Source organism: Mobula birostris, chromosome 14 (assembly GCF_030028105.1).
Source record: "Mobula birostris isolate sMobBir1 chromosome 14, sMobBir1.hap1, whole genome shotgun sequence".
NCBI lineage: Eukaryota > Metazoa > Chordata > Chondrichthyes > Myliobatiformes > Myliobatidae > Mobula > Mobula birostris.
This window is the reverse complement of record NC_092383.1, coordinates 51,598,382-51,621,413: the sequence shown is the minus strand read 5'-3', so window position 1 is coordinate 51,621,413 and position 23,032 is coordinate 51,598,382. Positions and strand designations below refer to the sequence as shown.

The window sequence follows — 23,032 nt, the reverse complement described above, 5'->3', positions numbered from 1 at the left end:
GAAGAAGGAAGACAAAAAATAGTGAAGTTGTTTGCACTGTTAGTGATAAACAGAGAGTGAGAGATGGAAAATTTCTTAAGTGCATTTATTTTAAGGTGGATGAGCTTAAAGCATGGATTGATACCTGGAAGTATGATGTGGTAGCTATCAGTGAAACATGGTTACAGGAGGGGTGTGTTTGGCAACTAAATATTCCTGGATTTAATTGCTTCAGGTGTGATAGAATCGGAGGGACAAGAGGAGGAGGTGTTGCATTGCTTGCCAGAGAAAATATTACAGCGGTGCTCTGGCAGGATAGATTAGAGCGCTCGTCTAGGGAGGCTATTTGGGTGGAATTGAGGCATGGGAAAGATGTAGTAACTCTTATGGGGTATATTATAGACCCCAAATGGGGAGTGAGAATTGGAGGAGCAAATTTGTAAGGAGATAGCAGATACTTGTAGTAAGCACAAGGTTGTGATTGTGGGAGATTTTAATTTTCCACACATAGACTGGGAAGCCCATACTGCAAAAGGGCTAGATGGTTAGGAGTTTGTAAAATGTGTGCGGGATAGTTTTCTGCAGCAATTCAGAGGTACCCACTAGAGAAGGGGCAGTGCTGAATCTCCTGTTGGGGAATGAGATAGGGCAGGTGACGGAGGTTTGTGTTGGGGGGCACTTCGGGTCCAGTGATCACAATGCTATTAGTTTCAATATAATTATGGAGAAGGATAGGTCTGGACACAGGGTTGAGAGTTTTGATTGGAGAAAGGCTAACTTTGAGGAGATGCGAAAGGATTTGGAAGGAGTGGATTGGGACAATTTGTTTTATGGGAAGAATGTAATAGAGAAATGGAGGTCATTTAAAAGTGAAATTTTGTGAGTACAGAATCTCTATTTTCCTGTTAGGTTGAAAGGAAAGGTTAAAAGTTTGCGAGAGCCATGGTTTTCAAGGGATATTGGAAATTTGATTCGGAAAAAGAGAGATATTTACAATAAATACAGGCAGCATGGAGAAAATGAGGTGCTCGAGGAATATAAAGAATGTAAAAAGGATCTTAAGAAAGAAATTAGAAAGGCTAAAAGAAGATATGAGGTTGCTTTGGCAAGTAAGCTGAAAATAAATCCCAAGGGTTTCTACCATTATATTAATAGCAAAAGGATAGTGAGGGATAAAATTGGTCCCTTAGAGAATCAGAGAGGACAGCTATGAGTGGAGCCAAAAGAGATGGGGGAGATTCTGAACAATTTCTTTTCTTCAGCATTCACTAAGGAGAAGGATATTGAATTGTGTAAGATAAGGGAAACAGGTAGGGAAGTTATGGAAACCATGACAATTATAGAAGAGGAAGTACTGGAGCTTTTAAGGAATTGAGGCATGGGAAAGGTGGATAATTCTCTGGGTTCTGACAGGATATTCCCTAGGACCTTGAGGGAAGTTAGTGTAGAAATAGCAGGGACTCTGACAGAAATATTTCAAATGTCATTAGAAACAGGCATGGTGCCGGAGGATTGGCATATTGCTCATGTTGCTCCATTGTTTAAAAAGGGTTCTAAGACTAAACCTAGCAAATATCGGCCTGTGAGTTTGACGTCAGTGGTGGGTAAGTTGATGGCATGTATTCTTAGAGATGGTATATATAATTATCTGGATAGACAGGGTCTGATTAGGAACAGTCAACATCGATTTGTACATGGAAGGTCATGTTTGACAAATCTTATTGGATTTTTTGAAGAGGTTACTAGGAAAGTTGATGAGGGTAAAGCAGTGGATGTTGTCTATATGGACTTCAGTAAGGCCTTTGACAAGGTCCCACATGGAAGGTTGGTTAGGAAGGTTCAATCGTTAGGTATTAATATTGAAGTAGTAAAATGGATTCAGCAGTGGCTGGATGGGAGATGCCAGAGAGTGGTGGTGGATAACTGTTTGTCAGATTGGAGGCCAGTGACTAGTGGTGTGCCTCAGGGATCTGTACTGGGTCCAAATGTTGTTTGTCATATACATTGATGATCTGGATGATGGGGTGGTAAATTGGATAAGTAAGTATGCAGATGATACTAAGATAGGTGGAGTTGTGGATAATGAAGTAGGTTTTTAAAGCTTGCAGAGAGATTTAGGCCAGTTAGAAGAGTGGGCTGAAAGATGACAGATGGAGTTTAATGCTGATAAATGTGAGGTACTACATTTTGGTAGGACTATTCAAAATAGGACATACATGGTAAATGGTAGGGCATTGAAGAATGTAGTAGAACAGAGAGATCTAGGAATAATGGTGCATAGTTCCCTGAAGGTGGAATCTCATGTGGATAGGGTGGTGAAGAAAGCTTTTGGTATGCTGGCCTTTATTAATCAGAGCATTGAGTATAGGAGTTGGGATGTAATGTTGAAATTGTAAAAGGCATTGGTGAGGCTAAATTTGGAGTATTGTGTACAGTTCTGGTCACCGAATTATAGGAAAGATGTCAATAAAATAGAGAGAGTACAGAGAAGATTTACTAGAATGTTGCCTGGGTTTCATCACCTAAGTTACAGAGAAAGGTTGAACAAGTTGGGTCTTTATTCTTTGGAACGTAGAAGGTTGAGGGGGGACTTGATAGAGGTATTTAAAATTATGAAGGGGATAGATAGAGTTAACATGGATAGGGTTTTTCCATTGAGAGTGGGGGAGATTCAAACAAGAGGACATGAGTTGAGAGTTAAAGGGCAAAAGTTTAGGGGTAACATGAGGGGGAACTTCTTTACTCAGAGAGTGGTAGCTGTGTGGAACGAGCTTCCAGCAGAAGTGGTTGAGGCAGGTTCGATGTTGTCACTTAAAGTTAAATTGGATAACTATATGGACAGGAGAGGAATGGAGGGTTATGGGCTGAGTGCAGGTCAGTGGGACTAGGTGAGAGTAAGAGTTCGGCACGGACTAGAAGGGCCGAGATGGCCTGTTTCTGTGCTGTAATTGTTATATAGTTATATGACAAGTGAGAGTTTTCACACTGAACAGGATGGAAGGACAACGGGACAACTGACAGTTTCCCCACTGTTCCTGTGTCCCGTTCAGTATGAAAACTGTCATTTGTCCCATTATTCCTGTGTCCTGTTCAGTTTTCATACGGAACGGGATAAGTGACAATTTTCACTCTGAACAGGTAGCAGGAACAACGAGACAACTGAGAGTTTTCACACTGAATGGGATGGAAGGAAAATGGGACAACAGGCAGCTTTCACACTGAACAGCACACAGGGATAACGGGACAACTGAGTTTTCACACTGAACGGGACAGGAACAACGGGACAGCTAACAGTCTTCACACAGAACGCGACACAGGAACAACGGGACAACTGACAGTTTTCACACTGAACAGGATGGAAGGACATCGAATTGTTTTTCTTTAAATTTATTTTTATACTTCTGTAATTTTTCATTGTTCCTCAATGGGAGACAATTATCATATCTTCTGTGATAATTGGCATCTGTGACAATGATAAATAGTCTTTGGTCTTTCATAGCCAGCCTTTGACTTCTCCCTCACGATGCAGAATTTATGGCAGATATGTAGATGGAATGCAGTCCACCCCTCGACTATTTCCATGCCACCCATAATAATAATGTCCATCATGGTCATCTTTACCACCAAGTGAAGCAGGCAAGCTATTTTTTTTTTACAGCTGTGAACAATGAGGTGTTGTCACAGGAAGCATCTCATGCTGGCTTGGCACTTGCTTGACTATGACATTGGATGACATGTTTTGAAGTCCTCACTGACTTGGTGTATGTATCAGTTTTTGGGAATAAATGGTTTGGTGTGTTGGCATTGGCTTTGTTCTACTCATATTTTTTTTTACTTCTGTTGTTTGTCTGGATATTAAGTCATGGTTGGTGTGGTTCATTTGGGCCGAATGCCCTGCTTCCAGGCTACATTACTCAATGAACTCCATGTATTAAAGATGTAGTTGTTAAGTAATTCTTTCCCCTCAGTTATCTTTGCTACAAGGTAATCAGCTCAATTTCATTAACTGATTAACTTGCTCAACTGATAGCCAATATAGTTTGCTATAGTGGTAGCTAACATTGGCTCATAAAGCAACACACACAAAATGTTGGAGGAACTCACCAAGTCAGGCAGCATCTATGGAAATGAATAATGCTTTGGACTGAGACCCTTCTTCAGGACCGGAAAGGCTCCAGAATAAAAAAGTGGGGGGGGGGGGGGGGGGGATCTGCCAAAAGTGCTACTCCTTGGTAGCTCAACATTTTAATTCTGATTCCCAATTCGACAAGTCAGTTTATGGCCTCCTCTTGTGCCATGATGAGGCCACACTCAGGGTAGAACAGCAACACCTTATATGTGACTGGGTAGCTTCCAACCTGATGGCATGAATATCGATTTCTCCTTCTGTAAAAAAAAGTTTTCCTCTCCCTCCCCTCTTCTTCTATTGCCCACTCTGGCCTCTCACCTCTTCTCACATGTCTATCACCTCCCTCTGGTGCCCCTCTTCCTTCTTTCTCTCCTATGGTCCACTCTCCTCTCCCATCAGATTCCTTCTTCTCCAGCCCTTTACCTTTGTTACCCATCTGTCTTCACACACCACCTTCTAGCTATCCTCCTTCCCCTCCCCTATCTGTTTATTTTGGCGTCTTCCCCCTTCCTTCCCAGTCCTGAGGAAGGGTCTCATTTTTATAGATGTCACCTGACCTGCTGGGTTCGTCCAGCATTTTGTGTGTGTTGCTTTATATATCCAGCATCTGCAGAATCTGTGTTTACAATTTGTGGCTCATACAACAAGCTGGCTTGCAGCCGAAAAACCCTCTCATTGTGGTTTGAGACAAATGATACAGGTGAAATCCTATGAAGACAGCTCTGGTAGACAAACAAGTGGAGAAAACTCCAGTGCCACATCGAGGAAGCATCTTTCTCCAGAATCTCACCTGCTTTGAAGCTCAGTTCATCCTGCTCTTGTCCTTCGTAATCATACAGTGCACGTACACGCACACCCTGCACATGGGCAGGAGAAAAGTCTTCGTCGAAAGGATTTGCTCCTCCATTGGCATCATTTGTGCTGGGGTTATTTGTTTCATCATCCGACCATTCAGCAGAGTATGCCTGATTCTTCTCGTAGCTGCTCACACTGCAAACGAAAAGTGTGAGGGGATGGAGAGGAAAGAAAGCAAAATGTCACGAGCAAGACAGTGTCTGTGCCTCGGGAAAGACAACATTGAGGAAAGATCTGGAGAAAAACTGAATAGTGGAAACTTGAAAGAGGTATAATCTTAAATGTCTCTATCTCTCTTTCCCTCAGATGTTGACTGGTATGCTGCATTTTTATCCCATTTTCTTCTGAAGTTTTGTACTGTCTACAGAGAATGAGGCAGTTAAGTAAAAGATTATCTGTTTTTGTCACATGTACATCAAAATAGGCAGTGAAAGGTGCCATTTGCATCAAACCAAATCAGCAAAGATTGTGCTGGGCAACCTGCAACTGTCACCATGCTTCTGATGCCAGCAGAACATGCCCACAACTTACTAACCCCAACCATACCCCTTTGAAATGTAGGAGGAAACCAGAGCACCCATAGGAAGCCCACGCAGTCATGGCGAGAATGAACAAACTCCTTACAGATAGCAGTAAGAACTGAACCCTGATTGGAGATCACTGGCATTGTAATAGCACCCCACTAACCTCTCTGCTCCCTGGCCAAAATGCATAAGTGAGTGTGCAACTTAACAGGATTATAGCAATGCTCAGTTAGTTATAATTGGAATGGCTCTGCCAAACACCAGACGCCTGAAACAGACAACCCATTCTGAGCTCTGTCCAGGGAAGAGATGAACTGAAAAGATTCAGTGATGAATCCATAGACCCCATAAAGAAATGAAGCATCACTAATGACACCCAGAATTCCTGGCCCACAGCAGCTCAAGATGACCAAAGATAACTTAATTGTTTTGACTGTTAATTCAAAATGGAGTGTACTAGGGTGGTACTGAAAACCTCGAGCCCATTTATCAGTATCACACAGAAGGCTTGCACAAGTAGCAGGAAGTCTGCACCATTTTTACCCGGCTGCCATCAGGGCACCTACAAGAGTCTGTCTGTGGTTCCCACATTGGCCTCATTATTTAACTCAGCCAGACCCAGAGTGGAAACAAGCACCCTAAGGCACTGTTTCAGAGAAACAGGCTAGTTACTTAATCCCCATTATGACGGGCCTCCTCTAATGAAAGCATGGCTCCTCAGTGACTGAACTTCACAAAACCATTTTCCCCTCTCTTCTGTCAAGAAATCATTCTATTTTAAGTTCTTTCCTTTCATTGGCTTATTGTGGTCAAATAAAGGTAACTTTCCATCAAGTCACTTTTTATTGTCATTTCAACCATAACTGCTGGTACAGAACATAGTAAAAATGAGATGACGTTTTCCAGGACCATGGTGCTACATGAAACAATACAAAAACTACACTGAACTACGTAAAGAAAAAACACAAAAACTGCACTAGACTACAGATCCATCCAGGACTGCATAAAGTGCACAAAACAGTGCAGGCATTACAATAAATAATAATAAGTAATAAACAAGTCAGTATGCACAGTAGAGGGTATAGTAGGTTGGTGTCAAGCCAGGCTCCAGGTATTGAGGAGGCTGATGGCTTGGGGGAAGAAACTGTTACATAGTCTGGTCGTGAGAGTCCGAATGCTTCAGTGCCTTTTTCCAGGTGGCAGGAGGAAGAAGAGTTTATATGAGGGATACATGGGGTCCTTCATAATGTTGTTTGCTTTGCGGATGCAGTGTGTGGTGTAAATGTCTGTGATGGCGGGAAGAGAGACCCCAATGATCTAATGGTGCAATTTCCGAACCAGGCCGTGATGCAGCTGCTCAGGATGCTCTCAATACATCCCCTGTGGAATGTGGTGAGGATGGGGGGTGGGAGATGGACTTTTCTCAGCCTTTGCAGAAAGTAGAGACGCTGCTGGGCTTTCTTGGCTATGGAGCTGGTGTTGAGGGACCAGGTGAGATTCTCTGCCAGGCCATGCCTTGGCACAATTTCCATTTGCAGATATGAATCATCCATTCTGTTCCTGCTTTGCCCCGTTCAGTGAATCTTGCTGTAATTTTGCCCAACTCATGGTTCACGTTTTTAAAATATGAATTCTGCATAATACAAAAGCTATCTGAACTACAAATTTACACTAAAGCAACAGAAATTTAAGGAGACAACAGGTCCATTTTACCCACTCTGTACATGTGTTCCTTTGTTAATGCCTCAGCAATTGACAAAATATGCCAAAGTTGTGGCAACCTTTCCTCCCTCTTTCAAATGCAATGGCACTTGAGCAAAATTGCATCTCCATTCATGTGTATTAGAAAGCAGAGAATGGTGCTGCTGCTATAGTGAATGGCTACATGCCATATATACACAGATTAAAAGGACTGCTCTGTGAATTTTGTGGTCTCCACAAGTGATTTGAGTGTTATTCCCTTTTTCTGCCCTACCTTAAATTAAATCTTTGTCTGTCTCCTGATGGAGGGTTTGGTGGGTATCCTGGAAAGGTCCTCAACAACCAGGAGGAGCCAAGAATCCGCTATCTGTGCCCAAAAGCAAAGCTGAGTTTATTTTCACAAGTACAACTGCAATTATGGACAGGTCCAATGGAAAACATGGAAAAAAGTGAATGGTTGAAGGGAAATAACTGTACTTGAACCTAGTGGTGTGGGAGTTCAGGCTCCTGTACTTCCTGCCTGATGTTAGCGGATAGAAGATGGCATTGGCCTGATGGTGGGAATTTTTGATGGACGTTGCCCTCTGGAGACAATACCTACTGCAGATATTACAGCTGGTGGGGAGGGGTGTGCTTGTGATGTACTGGGCTGAGTTAACCACTCCCGGCAGGGAGGGGTGTGCTTGTGATGTACTGGGCTGAGTTAACCACTCCTGGTCTTGGTCCCCTATCAGTAAGTAGACCCCAGTATCACTCACTGTCTTGTGGAGTGCCAGTGATGGTGCCATGTGTTCCACAGGGAGATGGATAGTGTCATGGAGGACAGAAGTTGGCTGAGCCCAAGCAGGGAGGTTGAGTTGAACATGTCTGTACTCTGTTGCTGATCCACCATGCACCACTGGCAAGTTCGTGCTTCAGCCAACACTGTTCAATGCACTGCCTATGCCAGTTAGTGGCTCATTTTCCTATCCCATCAGCTAAATATTTAATAATCATGGCACATATGAAATCCTTAGACATTCAGTTATATCCTGACACTTGTAGTATCTGCCCATTACCCCTACTCTGTCTCCCATTGGTTAGCTAAACTTGCCCAATTTCAGGTGCTTCATCTTTGACTGACCATATGGAAGTCCACATGAAAGACACAAAAATAGACTGCTGGAGAAACTCGCAGTCAGACAACATCTGTGGAGGCAAAGGTATAGCTGCCATTTCAGGTTGAGACTGTGCATCAAAATGGTACCATAGATGCTGTCTCACCCCTGACCCACTGAGTTCCTCCATCTGTTTGTTTTTTTTTTTGCTTCACATTCCAGTATCTGCTGCTTAAGTTTCAATATAAATGACATGAAATGGATATTACCCTGTCCACTAGCCTTTTTTCCCTTAAAGTCAACTCTTCCAAAACCAAAATCAGGTCTGCCAACCATAATGCACCCTTTACCTATTCACATCGGAATGCTACTATCATCTAAAAACAAAAAGGTAGCTTCCTCTTTCTGTCCTTAAATATAACTGCACTGTGGAAATTTTCTGAAAAGAGATATACAGCTAACTGGTACATTTACCGTGTCATGTATTAAATATCAAAGTCCCACAATCTAACAGAATAGTTCCCAAATCTACTGAAAGATGGAGGCTCATAACATTAGAGCATTGCAATCTACTTCACACCTTTCTATTCTGGAAATTGCTCTTGGGGATTTATTTTTTGTTAGTACCTTCATCGCTATTACTTTGTTCACATTAGATCTGGTAATCCCATTATTTCCTGTTCCTTGCGCTGGCTGGTATAGATTCTTGGCCCACTTTCTGCTTCCTCCATTGAAAAAAATGATGCCATGCAATTATCACCACACTTATTTTATCAATGCAAGGATCCAGTGTTTAATTCTACAGGTTTGTACCCCTTGTCAGTGTCTGGGATAGTTTGCTGCTTTCCATCAGCTGAAGATAATAAAAATTATACCTTACTAAGGTAAGGTCATAGGACACAGGAGCAGAATTAAGCCAATCAACCTATTGAGTCTGCTCCACCATTTTATCATGGCTGATCCATTTTCTCCTCAACCCCATTCTCCTCTTCTCCCTGTTACCTTTCATGCCCTGACTAATCAAGAACCTATCATAATAGGCATCCGTTAATCTCATGAGACCATGGATTTGCACCTTGAAAGGTTTCCAGGGCGCAGGCCTGGGCAAGGTTGTATGGTAGACCGGCAGTTGCCCATGCTGCAAGTCTCCCATCTCCATGCCACCGATGTTGTCCAAGGGAAGGGCACTGACGTCATCGCAGAGCAAAGAGTGGTTAAGTGCCTTGCTCAAGGACACAACACGCTGCCTCAGTTCAGGCTCGAACTAGCGACCTTCAGATCACTAGACCGACGCCTTAACCACTTGGCCACGCGCCAACACAAGAACCTAGCAATCACCATCTTAAATATACACTGTGGCAATCAATTCCACAGTTTCACCACCCTCTGCCTAGAAAAATTCCTCACTTTCATGCTAAATGGATGTCCCTCTAATCTGAGGTTGTGCCCTCTGGTCCTGGACTCCCCTCTATCGGATATGCCCTCAGACCGGTTACTTTGAACCTGAACTGTTTGAAGTTTGATGGACAGGCGATAGCCCAGCAGGGGGATAAAAAGAACAGGTTCGCTAAGGCACGAGACACACCACGAGATCATGAGATAACGAGACCCTGGAAGAGCGGTGTGCCCCCACAAGCTGGTGGGAGTTTGGAGGTCTGGTTCGAGGGAACCGACCATAGACTGACAGGGTGAAAAGGTACGATCGGCGGGAACCTGGTGTGTGTGTCCGCCCTTGCCTGGGTGCCGGGTTCACTGCGGAAGAACGGTCGTATCCGGAACGGAGGGGTCACAGTCGGTGACCACAGAAGACATAAAAGGGTCCGCCCAAAACCACCTGTGAACATCGAAGGTCTGCCTAAATCGAATTTGCATTTCTCCTCTCTCTCCAACGGCACAACAGAGCTTACTGCGAACTGTACTAAGCTGAACTGAACTCTACGTCACTTGAGACTGATCATTTTACCCCTAGACTGCGATGGAGCTTGGTTGATTCCTATTACCCTAGTTCTGTATACATGTGTGTTTTATCATTGCTAACCTGTTGCATTTATATCCTTACGATTAGAGTACTGTGTTACTTATTTCTTTAATAAAACTTTATTAGTTTCTAGTAAACCAGACTCCAACTAGTGGTCCATTTCTGCTGGTTTGACAACCCAGTTATGGGGTATGTAATAATTCCAATGAGTACAGGCCCAGAGACATCAAACGCTCCACATATGATAATCCTTTCATTCTCAGGATCATTCTCATGAACATTCTCCAAACCCTGGCCAAGGTCAGCACATCCTTTCTTAGATAAGGGGCCCAAAGCTGCTCATAATACTCCGTGAGGCCTCACCAGTGCCTTATAGAGCCTCAGCTTAGGCAAGGATTACTCATTTAAAACATGCAGCAAATCAGTCAACATCTGTTTCAGATGTAATATTGAAGACTTTGCTTATTAATACACTGATTGATCAGATTTCCATTATTTTCAGTTCTTACCTACTTTAATTTCATTTTCCGATAAGTAAATAGGACAAAGAAAGTCATGGCAGTTAGATTAATTAGCATGAACAGAACAGCCAAAGTGAGAAATGAATGAAGCTCTAACATTTGATTTGAAAAGCATATTGATCTGAATGAATGAATTTCAGCCAGATGTTCTTCTTTTCATTAAAAAAGGAATGTACAGGGCAAGTGTTTCTTTTTTTGCTACTGCAAATATCCAATGGAAAACAATATCAACTAAACTTATATGGAATCTTGAAAGATTGGGTCCTATAAAGGCTGCTCTACCCATCCCTCGTTTTGACTGATGTGTGGCCCTGCTTTAGTGCTACTGAATTGGTATTCATGGGATGCCTGGCACACTTTCTATTGCTTCCACTGAAACGAACAATGTAATTTTGATAAGGATTCTAGAGCCACTCCGTTAGAAAATGTGGAACCAGTCTTTGGACCAGCCAAAACACTGCTTTACCGCTGTACCTTAGAAAACCAGGGACTGACTGTAACTGAAAGTAATGGTCTTGCAGTTAGACTCATGCCCATGAGTACATAGCTACTAGAAACAATCCACAATGCACACTGATGTCCAGTGTGGCAGAAAAGAATAATCTATGTTCTTTTTGGTGACAGTTTAAGGAAGCTTGTATAAAGTAGAAAAGATGTTTAAATGAAGTACTTTTCTTCCCTCGCATACCAAGAAAGGCATTACCATCATGTCACAGGCTGCAAAAAGCAGACAGCTCTTCTGAATGATACCTTGTGAACAGATTTCTATCTATATTTGTAAAAACATGTGACAAGGAAAATGTTAAGAAATTCATTTGCATATACAAATCCATTGAAGAGAGGCAGAGTGCAAACGAATAGCATATTAGAGGCAGGAGGAGGAACACAGGGCAACAAACTTTTGTTAGATTTCCAAAGATTAGTTAAGATTAGTGATTATTTGTGTAAAAAAAAAGTGCCAAGCAGCCCCACACAGACAGTTTTCACCAACTTTTTCTTTTCCTCTTTCAGGACTTCTTTCACCTCCTGGTTGACTTCATTCTCAGCAAAAGGCTTAACATTGCAACTTCTTTCATTATTCTGGCAGATACTATGGCTGTTTAGGGAGTGAGAAAAGGACAACTGTATTTGTAATGAATGCCAAAAGACATACAGGTATGGTCCAAATAGTTCATTACGTGTATCTGAAAGCCTTTTGCCTAACAATGTTTCACAAATTCTTTCTCGCCTTTAGGCAATGGGCCTAAGCAGTACAGCAGTTTGGCATGAACTAGATAGTTCAATAGATCTATAGTACGCTCTGATTATAAGACCACAAGACATAGGAATGGAATTAAGCCATTTGGCACATCAAGTCTGTTCTGCCATTTCATCATGGCTGATCTATTTCCCTCTCAACCGCACCCTCCTGACTTCTCCCCGTAACCTTTCATGCCCTGACTATTCAGGAACTTATCAGCCCACCTTAAATATACCCAATGACCTGGCATCCACAGCCACCTGTGGCAACCAATTCCACCAAATTGACCACCCCCTGGCTAAAGAAATTCCTCCTCATCTCCATTCTGAATGAGGTCCCTCTATTCCAGGGGCTCCCAACGTTTTTTTATGCCATTGAGCCTTACCATTAACCAAGTCTGTGGACTCCGGGTTGGGAATCCTTAGGCTGTGTCCTCTGGTCTAGACTCTGCCATAGGAACCAACCTCTCCACATTCAGCATCTAGGTCTTTCAACATTCGATTGTATTATGTATTTAATATGTCAATAATATTTTATATATCATTCTTGTTTAAATATTATGGGTTATTTGTAAAAATGTTAATTGCATACATCACTACCATGTGTTACGTGCACACCTCGCTTAAAGTAAACTCAAACTACACTCATTTCTTGGACTCCTGTGTACATTTTCAATTAAGTTAATTAATGTTTTCAAGTTACAAAATATAATATTGGCGATGAACTATTTTTACTGCAAACCCGATGTGGCTGCTGACCTGATAAAAATGCAGTGAGGTATACGAAATAAACAAAAACGAGTGAGGAATGGTGAAACAGAGTAGCGCGTGTCTTCAGACAGGAAGACATGAGTTCTTTTTTAAAAAAAAAATTCAGAAAATGGAAGAATTCACGGATTCAAGAGTACTGGGTGATAATAATCATAAAAAAAAAATCAGAAATGGCTGGCTACATCGGAAAGATTGACGAGTTTGATTACACAATTGATTTGCAGTCAGAAATGACAGCCTGAACAAAATTGCATTGTCTAAACAGAAATCAGCCTGGTCAAACAAATTTTGTTACTGATGTGGCAGGGTCTCACATATAACAGTCCAATGCAGATTTAAAGGTGAAATTTGCAGAAAATGTAAGAAAGTAGGACACATACAGAGAGCTGTTTCAGCCATTCCACAAAATGAGTTTGAACGGCATTTCAAAGGTACCAAACTGAAGCCTGTAGATATCCATTCAAGAACTTACACTGGAGAAAAGATAGCTCCTGTGGGAATGACATTTGTAACTGTGAAATACAACAAACAATAAGCTACATTGTGCTTGTATGTGATAAAAACAGAAGGGTCAGTATTACGAGGACATGTTTGGCAGAGACAACTACATTTTGATTAGAGATCCATCCACAATTTGCATGCCACATTCCCCGCAATGAAGCCAACAGAAAGCAAATTAAGGAGATACTGAATGATGCCACATCAGTGTTCAAGGATGGCGCTAGAAAACTCAATCTTACCAAGGGTAAAATACTGTTAAATAAAAATGCCACACGCAGGTTTTGCAAAGTCTGTCCAGTTCCTTATACCATCTGCAACAAGGTAGCCAGTGAGCTAGATCACATGGAGGCTGAAGGAATTCTTTCCAAGGCTGAATAGTCATAGTCATACTTTATTGATCCCGGGGGAAATTGGTTTTCGTTACAGTTGCACCATAAATAATAAATAGTAATAGAACCATAAATAGTTAAATAGTAATATGTAAATTATGCCAGTAAATTATGAAATAAGTCCAGGACCAGCCTATCGGCTCAGGGTGTCTGACCCTCGAAGGGAGGAGTTGTAAAGTTTGATGGCCACAGGCAGGAATGACTTCCTATGACGCTCAGTGCTGCATCTCAGTGGAATGAGTCTCTGGCTGAATATATTCCTGTGCCCACCCAGTACATTATGTAGTGGATGGGAGACATTGACCAAGATGGCATGCAACTTAGACAGCATCCTCTTTTCAGACACCACCGTGAGAGAGTCCAGTTCCATCCCCACAACATAACTGGTCTTACCAATGAGTTTGTTGATTCTGTTGGTGTCTGCTACCCTCAGCCTGCTGCCCCAGCACACAACAGCAAACATGATAACACTGGCCACCACAGACTCGTAGAACATCCTCAGCATCGTCCGGCAGATGTTAAAGGACCTCAGTCTCCTCAGGAAATAGAGACGGCTCTGGCCCTTCTTGTAGACAGCCTCAGTGTTCTTTGACCAGTCCAGTTTATTGTCAATTCGTATCGCCAGGTATTTATAATCCTCCACCTGGATGGAAACGGGGGTCACCGGTACCTTAGCTCTCCTCAGGTCTACCACCAGCTCCTTAGTCTTTTTCACATTAAGCTGCAGATAATTCTGCTCACACCATGTGACAAAGTTTCCTACCATAGACCTGTACTCAGCCTCATCTCCCTTGCTGATGCATTCAACTATGGCAGAGTCATCAGAAAACTTCTGAAGATGACAAGACTCTGTGCAGTAGTTGAAGTCCGACGTGTAAATAGTGAAAAGAAAGGGAGACAAGACAGTCCCCTGTGGAGCCCCAGTGCTGCTGATCACTCTGTCGGACACAGTGTTGCAGGCACACGTACTGTGGTCTGCCAGTCAGGTAATCAAGAATCCATGATACCAGGGAAGCATCCACCTGCATCGCTGTCAGCTTCTCCACCAGCAGAGCAGGGCAGATGGTGTTGAACGCACTGGAGAAGTCAAAAAACATGACCCTCACAGTGCTCGCTGGCTTGTCCAGGTCGGCGTAGACATGATTCAGCAGGTAGACGATGGCATCCTCAACTCTTAGTCGGGGCTGGTAGGCGAACTGGAGGGGATCTAAGTGTGGCCTGACCATAGGCCGGAGCAACTCCAGAACAAGTCTCTCCAGGGTCTTCATGATGTGGGAGGTCAATGCCACAGGTCTGTAGTCATTGAGACCGCTGGGGCGCAGCGTCTTTGGCACGGACGAGGCAGGACGTCTTCCACAGTACAGGAACCCTCCGGAGCCTCAGGCTCAGGTTGAATACATGGCGAAGTACTCCACGTAGCTGAGGGGCACAGGCTTTGAGCACCCTGGTACTGACACCATCCGGTCCTGCAACCTTGCTTGGGTTGAGACGTTTCAGCTGTCTTCTCATCTGTTCAGCCGTGAAGCCCACCGTGGTGGTTTCGTGTGGGGAAGGGGTATAGTCATGAGAGCAGGGTGGGGGACTGTGAGGAGGGGTAGGAGGGGAGAGTGGAATATGTGTTGGTTGGGGGCCGACAACAGATGGCTAATGTGGGGGATGGGCAGGGGTCACAATGTCAAATCTGTTAAAGAACAGGTTAAGTTCGCTGGCCTGTCCACACTGCCTTCAGCTCCTTTGTTGCTGAAGGCAGTATGGACCATGGGGCCATGAACAATGCCAGTGGTCCCAGTAGCCAAGAAGAATGTGTCTGTCAGGATCTGTGATGATCTTAAGGTCACCATCAACCCAGTACTGAAAGTGATGCCTTACCACCTTGATTGTTTTTTTTTACTACAAGGTGACAAGAGAGATGGATGAGGGTAGCGCCGTGGATGTTGTCTATATGGATTTTAGTAAGGTGTTTGACAAAGTTCCTCATAGGAGGCTAATCCAGATGATTAAGATGCATGGGATCCATGACAAATTGTCTGTTTGGATTCAGAACTGGTTTGCGCATTGAAGATAGAGGGTAGTTGTCAAAGAGACTTATTTGAGCTGGAGGTCTGTAGTTAGTGGTGTTCTGCAGGGATCAGTGCCGAGACCTCTGCGATATGTGACGTATATAAATGACCTCTGTGAAAATGTAGATGGGTGGGCTAGTAAGATTGGTAGAGTTGTGGAGAACATAGAAGTCTGGCAAAGAATACAGTGTGATATATCTACAACTGATCTATACACTCAGAAATGGCATATGGAGTTGGACCCAGATAGATGTGAGGTGATGTACCTTGGTAGGGCAAATGCAAGGAGATAGTACACTGTTAAGGGCAAGACCCTCAACAGTGTTGCTGAGCAGAGGTCTTGCAATCCAAGTTCATAGCTCCTTGAAAGCATCTACACAGGCATTTGGTGTTACCTGGATGACATCATTGTTACTGATAAGGATGACAAGGAACATTCCCAAAACCTCAAGACAGTGTTAAAGAGACTGGCGTTCCAGAACACTTAGTCAGTGACAATGGATTACAGTTTGTGGTGGAACAGTTTCAGTCATTCCTAAAAACGAATGGTATATGATATCACATCTGCACTATACCACCCAGGTAGAAAGGTTTGTCCAGAGTCTAAAGATTGCATTGCAAGCAATGTCAGCAGAATTCACTACACTAACACTGAACCAGAAGCTCAGTAATCTCCTCCTCGCATATTGTAATGCAACACGCTCCACAGCCAACAACTCACTAGCTCTGCTGTTCAAGGGTCATTCCTTGCATTCACGCTTTGATCTCCTAAAACCCAATCTCAGAAGGAAGATAGAGGATAAACAGCCGAAACAAAGTGAAGGCTTCTCAAAAAGGAGGTTCAATGTTTCACTCCTGGAGAAGCAGTCCTGGTGTGGGACTACAGTGGTGATCAAAAGTGGGTACTCAGAAAGATAAACTGAATCACTCTCCTACACAGTGGAGATTGAGTCTACAATCATCTGGAGATGACATATCAATCAGTTGAGGAAAGCAGCGTCAACTGATATAGAAGAAAGTTGGCTTCCACTGTCAGACCCACTTCCTGCAGTCTCAGTCAACTCCTACAACTATCACAGAGGAGGCCCCAGAACCTGAGATTGTTTCACAGCCACAAGTCTCACCTGCCAAGCAGAGTGGCTCCCCCTTCTCAGGGCAGACATTATCCCACAAGAATAATAAATCCTTTGCAGCAATCACTTTTTTGGCCTGAATGGGTCAATTTAAATTTACTATGCTGTAGACATCTGTAGATAATAGTTGTATTGTATATAGCTGAGATGCATTTTCTTATGGAGTTAGAGTTTATAGCTAAGCAGGGAGGAGTGTTGTGTATTTAAGATTTCAATAATATTTCAGCAATCTTGCAAATATATTGGTTGATTAAACATTCTTGCTCATTTAAATAATTACCAGTTTATATGTAAAATTATGTTAATTGCATACGTCAACACGCTACCACATGATATGTATGCACCTCGCTTAAAATAAATTCGAACTACACCTGCATTTCCTCAGACTCCCAGGTTTATTTTGAATTATTTTAATGTTTTGAAGTTACAAAACGCAACAGATGGGTTTCAATGGGAACCCCCTCATTCTTCTAGAATCCAGGAAGTAAAGGCCCAGAGCCATCAATCGCTCATACGATGAGCCTTTCATTCTCATCAACCTCCTTCTAACGCTCTCCAACGCCAACACATCCTTTCTTAAGGGTCCTAAACTGCTCACAATACTCCAAGTGAGGGCTCACCACTGCCTTATAAAGCCTCAGCATTACATACTTGTTTTTATATTCTAATCCTCTCGAAATGAATGCTAACTTTGCATTTGCCTTACTCACCGCTGACTTGAACTACAAATTAATCCTGCATGAGGTCTCCCAAATCCCTGTCCACCTTGGATATTTGAACTTTCTCCCCATTTAGAAAATAGTCTATGGTTTTATTCCTTCTAAAGTATGTGACCATACACTTCTTTGCCCATTCTCCTAATCTCTCCAAGTCCTTCTGCAACCTCCCTTCCTCTTCAACACTACCTGCATTTTCACCTATCTTTGTAACTTCTGCAACCTTAGCCTCAAAGCTATCAATTCTGTCAAAGTCACTGACACGCATCGTAAACAGAAACGGTTCTAACACCGACTCCTGCAGTCATCAGCAGCCAACAGAAAAGGCTTTCTTTATTCCCACTCTTTGCCTCCTGACAATCAGCAACTGCTTTATCCATGAAAGAATCTTTCTTGTAATACCATGGGCTCTTATCTTGTTAAGCAGCCTCATGCGCAGCAACTCATCAAAGGCCTTCGGAAAATCCAAGAATACAACATTAACGATTCTCCTTTGTCTATCCTGCTTGTTATGTCTTCAAAGAATTCCAACAGATTTGTCAGGCAAGATTCTCTCGAGGAAACTATGCAGACTATAGTCTATTTTATCATGTGCCTCGAAGTACCTGAAACCATATCCTTAACAATCGAACTCCCAACATCTTCCCAACCACTGATGTCAGACTCACTGGCCTATAACTTCCTTTCTTCTTCCCCTCTCCTTTCTTGAAGAGTGGAGTGACATTTTCAATCTTCCAGTCCTCCAGAACTATTCCAGAATGTATTGATTCTTGAAAGATCATTAATAATGCCTCCACAATCTCTTCAGCTAACTCTTTCAGAATGTTGCGATATCGTCCATCTTGTCCAGATGACTCATCTATCTTCAGAACTTTCAGCTTCCCAAGCACCTTCTCCCTAGTAATAGCAACTGCACTCACTGCCCCGACACACTCAAATTTCCACTATAGTGCTAGTGTCTTCCACAGTGAAAGCTGATGCAAAATACTTACCCAATTTCATCTGTCAGTTCCTTGTACCTCATTCCTACCACCATTTTCCAGTGGTCCAATATCTACTTTTGCCTCTTTTACACTTTATCTTAAAAAAACTCTTTGCATGGTCTTTGATGTTGTGGGCTAACTTACCTTCATATTTCATCTTTTTCCCCTTATGGCTTTTTAGTAGCCTTCTCATGGTTTTTAAAAGTTTCCCATTCCTCTAATTTTCCACTAATCCACTAATTTTTGTTCTATTATATGCCCTCTCTTTTGCTTTATGTTGGCTTTGACTTCTCTTGTCAGTCATGGTTGTGTGATCTTGCCTTTAGAATACTACTTCTTTGGGATACATCTATTTTGTATCTTCGGAATTGCTCCCAGAAATCCCAACCATTGCTACTCTGCTGTCATCTCTGCTAGTGTCCCCTTTGAATCAACTTTGGCTAGCTCTTCTCTCATGCCTCTAATTCCCTTTACTCTACTGTAACACTGATACATCTGACTTTAGCTTCTCCCTCTCAAATTGTAGGGTGAATTCTATCATATTATGATCACTGTCTCCTAAAGGTTCCTATACCTTAAGCTCACTAAACAAATCCAGTTCATTAAACAACAGCCTGTTACAGCCTTTATTGCCAAATATTGAGACACGTTCAAGTGTTAAAATACAAGTTCTCTGTCTGAGTGGGCCCCTTGAGCAGTAATATGAATCCAATAATGAAGTTCCTGGCTGTTTTTTTAAAAATCTCTGCTTAAAACATGTGCATGACTTCTTCTATAAATATTGATTTGAAAATCCACTACCTTTTAGGGTGTACCTACCTGCCCCGATCGACATTGTGAGTCACCTGCTCTCCTCCTGGTGAAACATTAGTCAGAGAAATACCTTCGTTAGCCTTTTTTACCTTCTCCCTTTTTGCAATAGTGTGAGTCATGTCTGGAGAATATTCCTGTAAAAGACAAGTTTCATCCACCCCTTTTAGGAAAAATATTCAACTATATGGATGCAAATACATGCAGTCTTATAAGTTTCCATTTCATACAGCCAATTGAGATAGATAGATAGATACATAGATAGAAACAATCTTATTTCAGATTCTTCTAACAATTCTTTCATAAACAGTTCTTTATTTAAAGGTTACTTGAATGTTTTCCTTCATGTATTATCACCATTGTGTTGAAAAAGATACCTGTGCCAAAAATAGGTCATCAAAACTCTTACAGGCTAATTTTGATCTTTTTTGACAATGCAAACATGTGCCATTTACTCTGTTGTTTCAGTACTGGATGGGAACGTCAATAGTGAAAAGACTATGAACTCTTAACATAGTTGTGAACAACGAGATATACATTATGGATAGGTGCAGAGAGCAAGGCAAACTTTTGAAACAAGGTGCACTAAAGTAATGAAACCCAGAAAAAAACAAGCCTAAAAGCAGAAATTTACTGTACATCAAAATTGACAATTCAAAATAAAGATGATGAGTTGGATATAATGTTTGAAGAAATGTAGACCATAATGTTTCCTATATGTTCATTATGTCTGACAGCAACATTTGCCTCTGACACTTAGAGTCATATTGCACAGAAACAGCTCCTCCAGCTAAGCTAGTTCCATTTGACTGTTTGGCTCATTTCTCTCAAAACCATTTCTTCTACTTTCATGAAGGCAAATATATCTAGCTCTGATCCGTCTGAAGTAATATAGCTCTCCATAGCACTTCACCCAATAAACGTGTGAAGAAAACAGATCTCTTCAGCTTGAATATCCTGACACCAAACTACTGTTTAAGCACATGAAAATCACCGGAGGTTCTGAAGCCAATCATTAGAAGTGTCAAAGAGGGGATTATGATTGGCTGTGGCTCCTTTCCTCCAGATACCCTTGCAGATATCTCTGCGGCAAGTTCAATATTTATTTCCAAAGCTCCTGTGAAGAACAGTAGAATCACAAAGCAAGAGCTAGTCTTGTACTTGGTTCCTATTCCTCTTAGCCCACATCCCTTAATGTACCTATCCAAATGCTCCTTAAATACACGATTGTAACTTCTTCAGCCTCTTCTCACAGCTCAATCCACGTACTCACCACTCTCTAAATAGAAAAGCTGAAAAGCTGACCTTCCGGTCACTTTTCAATTTCCACCCCCCCCCCCCCACACCCTCACCCTATGCCCCTAGTTTTGGACTCCCCTACACTAGGAAAAAGACTGCTTCCATCCACCTTATCTATGCCTCTCATAACTTTAAACATTTCCTGTCAGATTGCCCCTCATCTGCCTTTATTCCAAGGAATAAAGACCTAGCCTGCCCTGTCATTCATTACGTTTGTTTTGCTCTGGTTTAACTTCCCAAAATGCATCACTTTGCACTTGCCCAAATTCAATTCTACCTACCATTCCCTTGCTGATTTTCCCAGTTGATCTACAGTACACCTTGTTGCAACCTTAAACAACATTCTTCACCGTCCACTACGCCAGTGAAGTTGGTGCCACCTACTAATCATGCCAACTATTATCACTAAAATATATAATAAACAAAAGTCTCAGTACCTTGCAGTTTATCTCTGATCACAGTTCTCCAATCTGAAAAGTAACCCTCCACTATCTATCCTTACGGTCTTCAACACCTATGCTCTGGAATTACACTGTTCACCCCTTGAACTCACTAACTTTTTGTCTATTTCCAATGGCAAATACAGACCTCACCCATTTTCTGTGGCACCACATGCAGCTTACCACACGATTGTTAAGACCGGTTTCACTCCTCAGTAATCCTTTTGCTATTACCATACTTATTCTAGACTTTCTTAGGATTCCTTATTTAGCAACTACCAGGGATATTTCAAGCTCACATTCAAGCTCACTATACATATATATACAACCAAATGAAATAACATTTTTCTGGACTACTAAACATATATCCCAATCCAAAATATTACCATAAATAAGTTAATAAAATACAATTCAAAGGCATGTAGTTTTCATCACAGGTAACAGCTAAACAGCTTGCTGTCCTAGTGAGGAGACACTGGTGGTAGTCGGTCTCAAAGCCCGAGGGAAGAAGCTGTTACCCAGTCTGACAGCCCCAGTCCTGATTCTCCTTCATGACGGTTGTGGGTCAGAGAGATTATGGGACAGGTGAGAGGGTTCTCAACAATGCTTCGGGCCTCTTGTGGGCAATGCTCCCGGTAAATGTCACTAACTGGGGGAGGAGGGACACCCCAGTGATCCTCTTGGCAGTCTTTACTATCCTCTGCAGTCTTGCAGTCCGATGCCTTGCAGCTTCTGTACCACACAATAATGTAGCCAGACAAAACAATCTCGATGTTGCTCCCACCGAAAATGGGGCCAGGGAGCATGGCGCACCTCAATCTCCTCACAAGGTTGTCACAGTTCTACAGGTTTCCATAATCACACAAATACATACATTTCCAAACATTCTTTACTAATTTACTTGCTGCTATTACATTTTGAAGTCACTGACCAGATTGCTGAAGGGCAGGGCAGGTTCATGTAAAACAGCTCTTCAGGGTTGCTGTAATTTTTGTTTGAAACAGTATTGTTAGAATTACATTTGTGGTATTGAGAGATGTGGGGGGAAATTACCTCAAACTGGGGCCAGTTCATCGCCATTCCAGGTCCATATGTAGTGCTGAACCACTTTAGGTCCTCTTGTGCATCTGCGACCCGGATAACCTGTTCCAGCTCTCGGTAAATGTTGGCATAACTTGAGGAGACAGACACATAAAAGGTAAATAGTAACTCAACACTTTTTTTGAAGTAGCTCAATTCCCTGATGCAATGTCACTTTTGGATTCAAGTTGATTATAAATGCTTCTCCCCTGCCCCACTTGGTTAAGGCTCTGATACTTGTATGACAATGAAGAGGAAGCTTCTTGCAGGAACATCCAGCTTGGAGTTTTGCCTGGCCTGCTTCACTATTCAAACTGTCACTAAAATACCTTTTTTTTATATTTTCCAGAGACTCCAGTTTCAGGGGTCTTTCCCCATTAATTCCTCTTGACAATTGAACAAGCTGCGAGGAGGAAAGGCTTTTAGTGCAGAGCACAAATATGTGCGACAAGTTGCTGAAGTTCAAGTAGCAGTTAAGGATAACAGAATCACCAGATGAATACTGCTGTTAACATATCCCTCTCTCTCCACGTGCCTTGCACGTTACACTCTTGGGCGATCATAGCTCTCCACATCGAATGATCCCTCGCAGCATCAGTGATATCTCGCACACTTAGATCTGTTAGTTCTTTCACAGTGTCCAAATATTTTCTTCTTTGCCTTCCTCTACCGCGTTTCCCAGGCATACGGCCTTGTAATGCAAGGCATTCTATTTCTCCCTTTCTGATGACATGGCCCAGGAATTTAAGTTTCCTCTCATTTAATGTTCTCATTAAAGATCTTTTTGTATGGGCACGTTGGGGTGCTGTCTCATTAGTTACCCTATC

The 23,032-nt window shown here is 42.4% G+C and overlaps 1 protein-coding gene across 2 annotated transcripts in view; it reads right to left on the bottom strand.

Annotated features, from left to right (window-relative positions):
- pacsin1b (protein kinase C and casein kinase substrate in neurons 1b) overlaps positions 1–23,032 on the bottom strand; it is a 114,333-nt gene that overhangs the window by 7,576 nt on the left and 83,725 nt on the right. The window contains exons 7-10 of one of the 2 annotated variants that reach the window (XM_072278535.1): positions 22,179–22,299; positions 19,396–19,523; positions 11,776–11,880; positions 4,899–5,098 (exon numbers count right to left, since the gene is read on the bottom strand). In XM_072278535.1, the coding sequence (XP_072134636.1) occupies positions 4,899–5,098; positions 11,776–11,880; positions 19,396–19,523; positions 22,179–22,299 (554 nt within the window). The remainder of the gene's footprint in view (positions 1–4,898; positions 5,099–11,775; positions 11,881–19,395; positions 19,524–22,178; positions 22,300–23,032) is intronic. The other variant, XM_072278536.1, reaches the window with a different exon arrangement.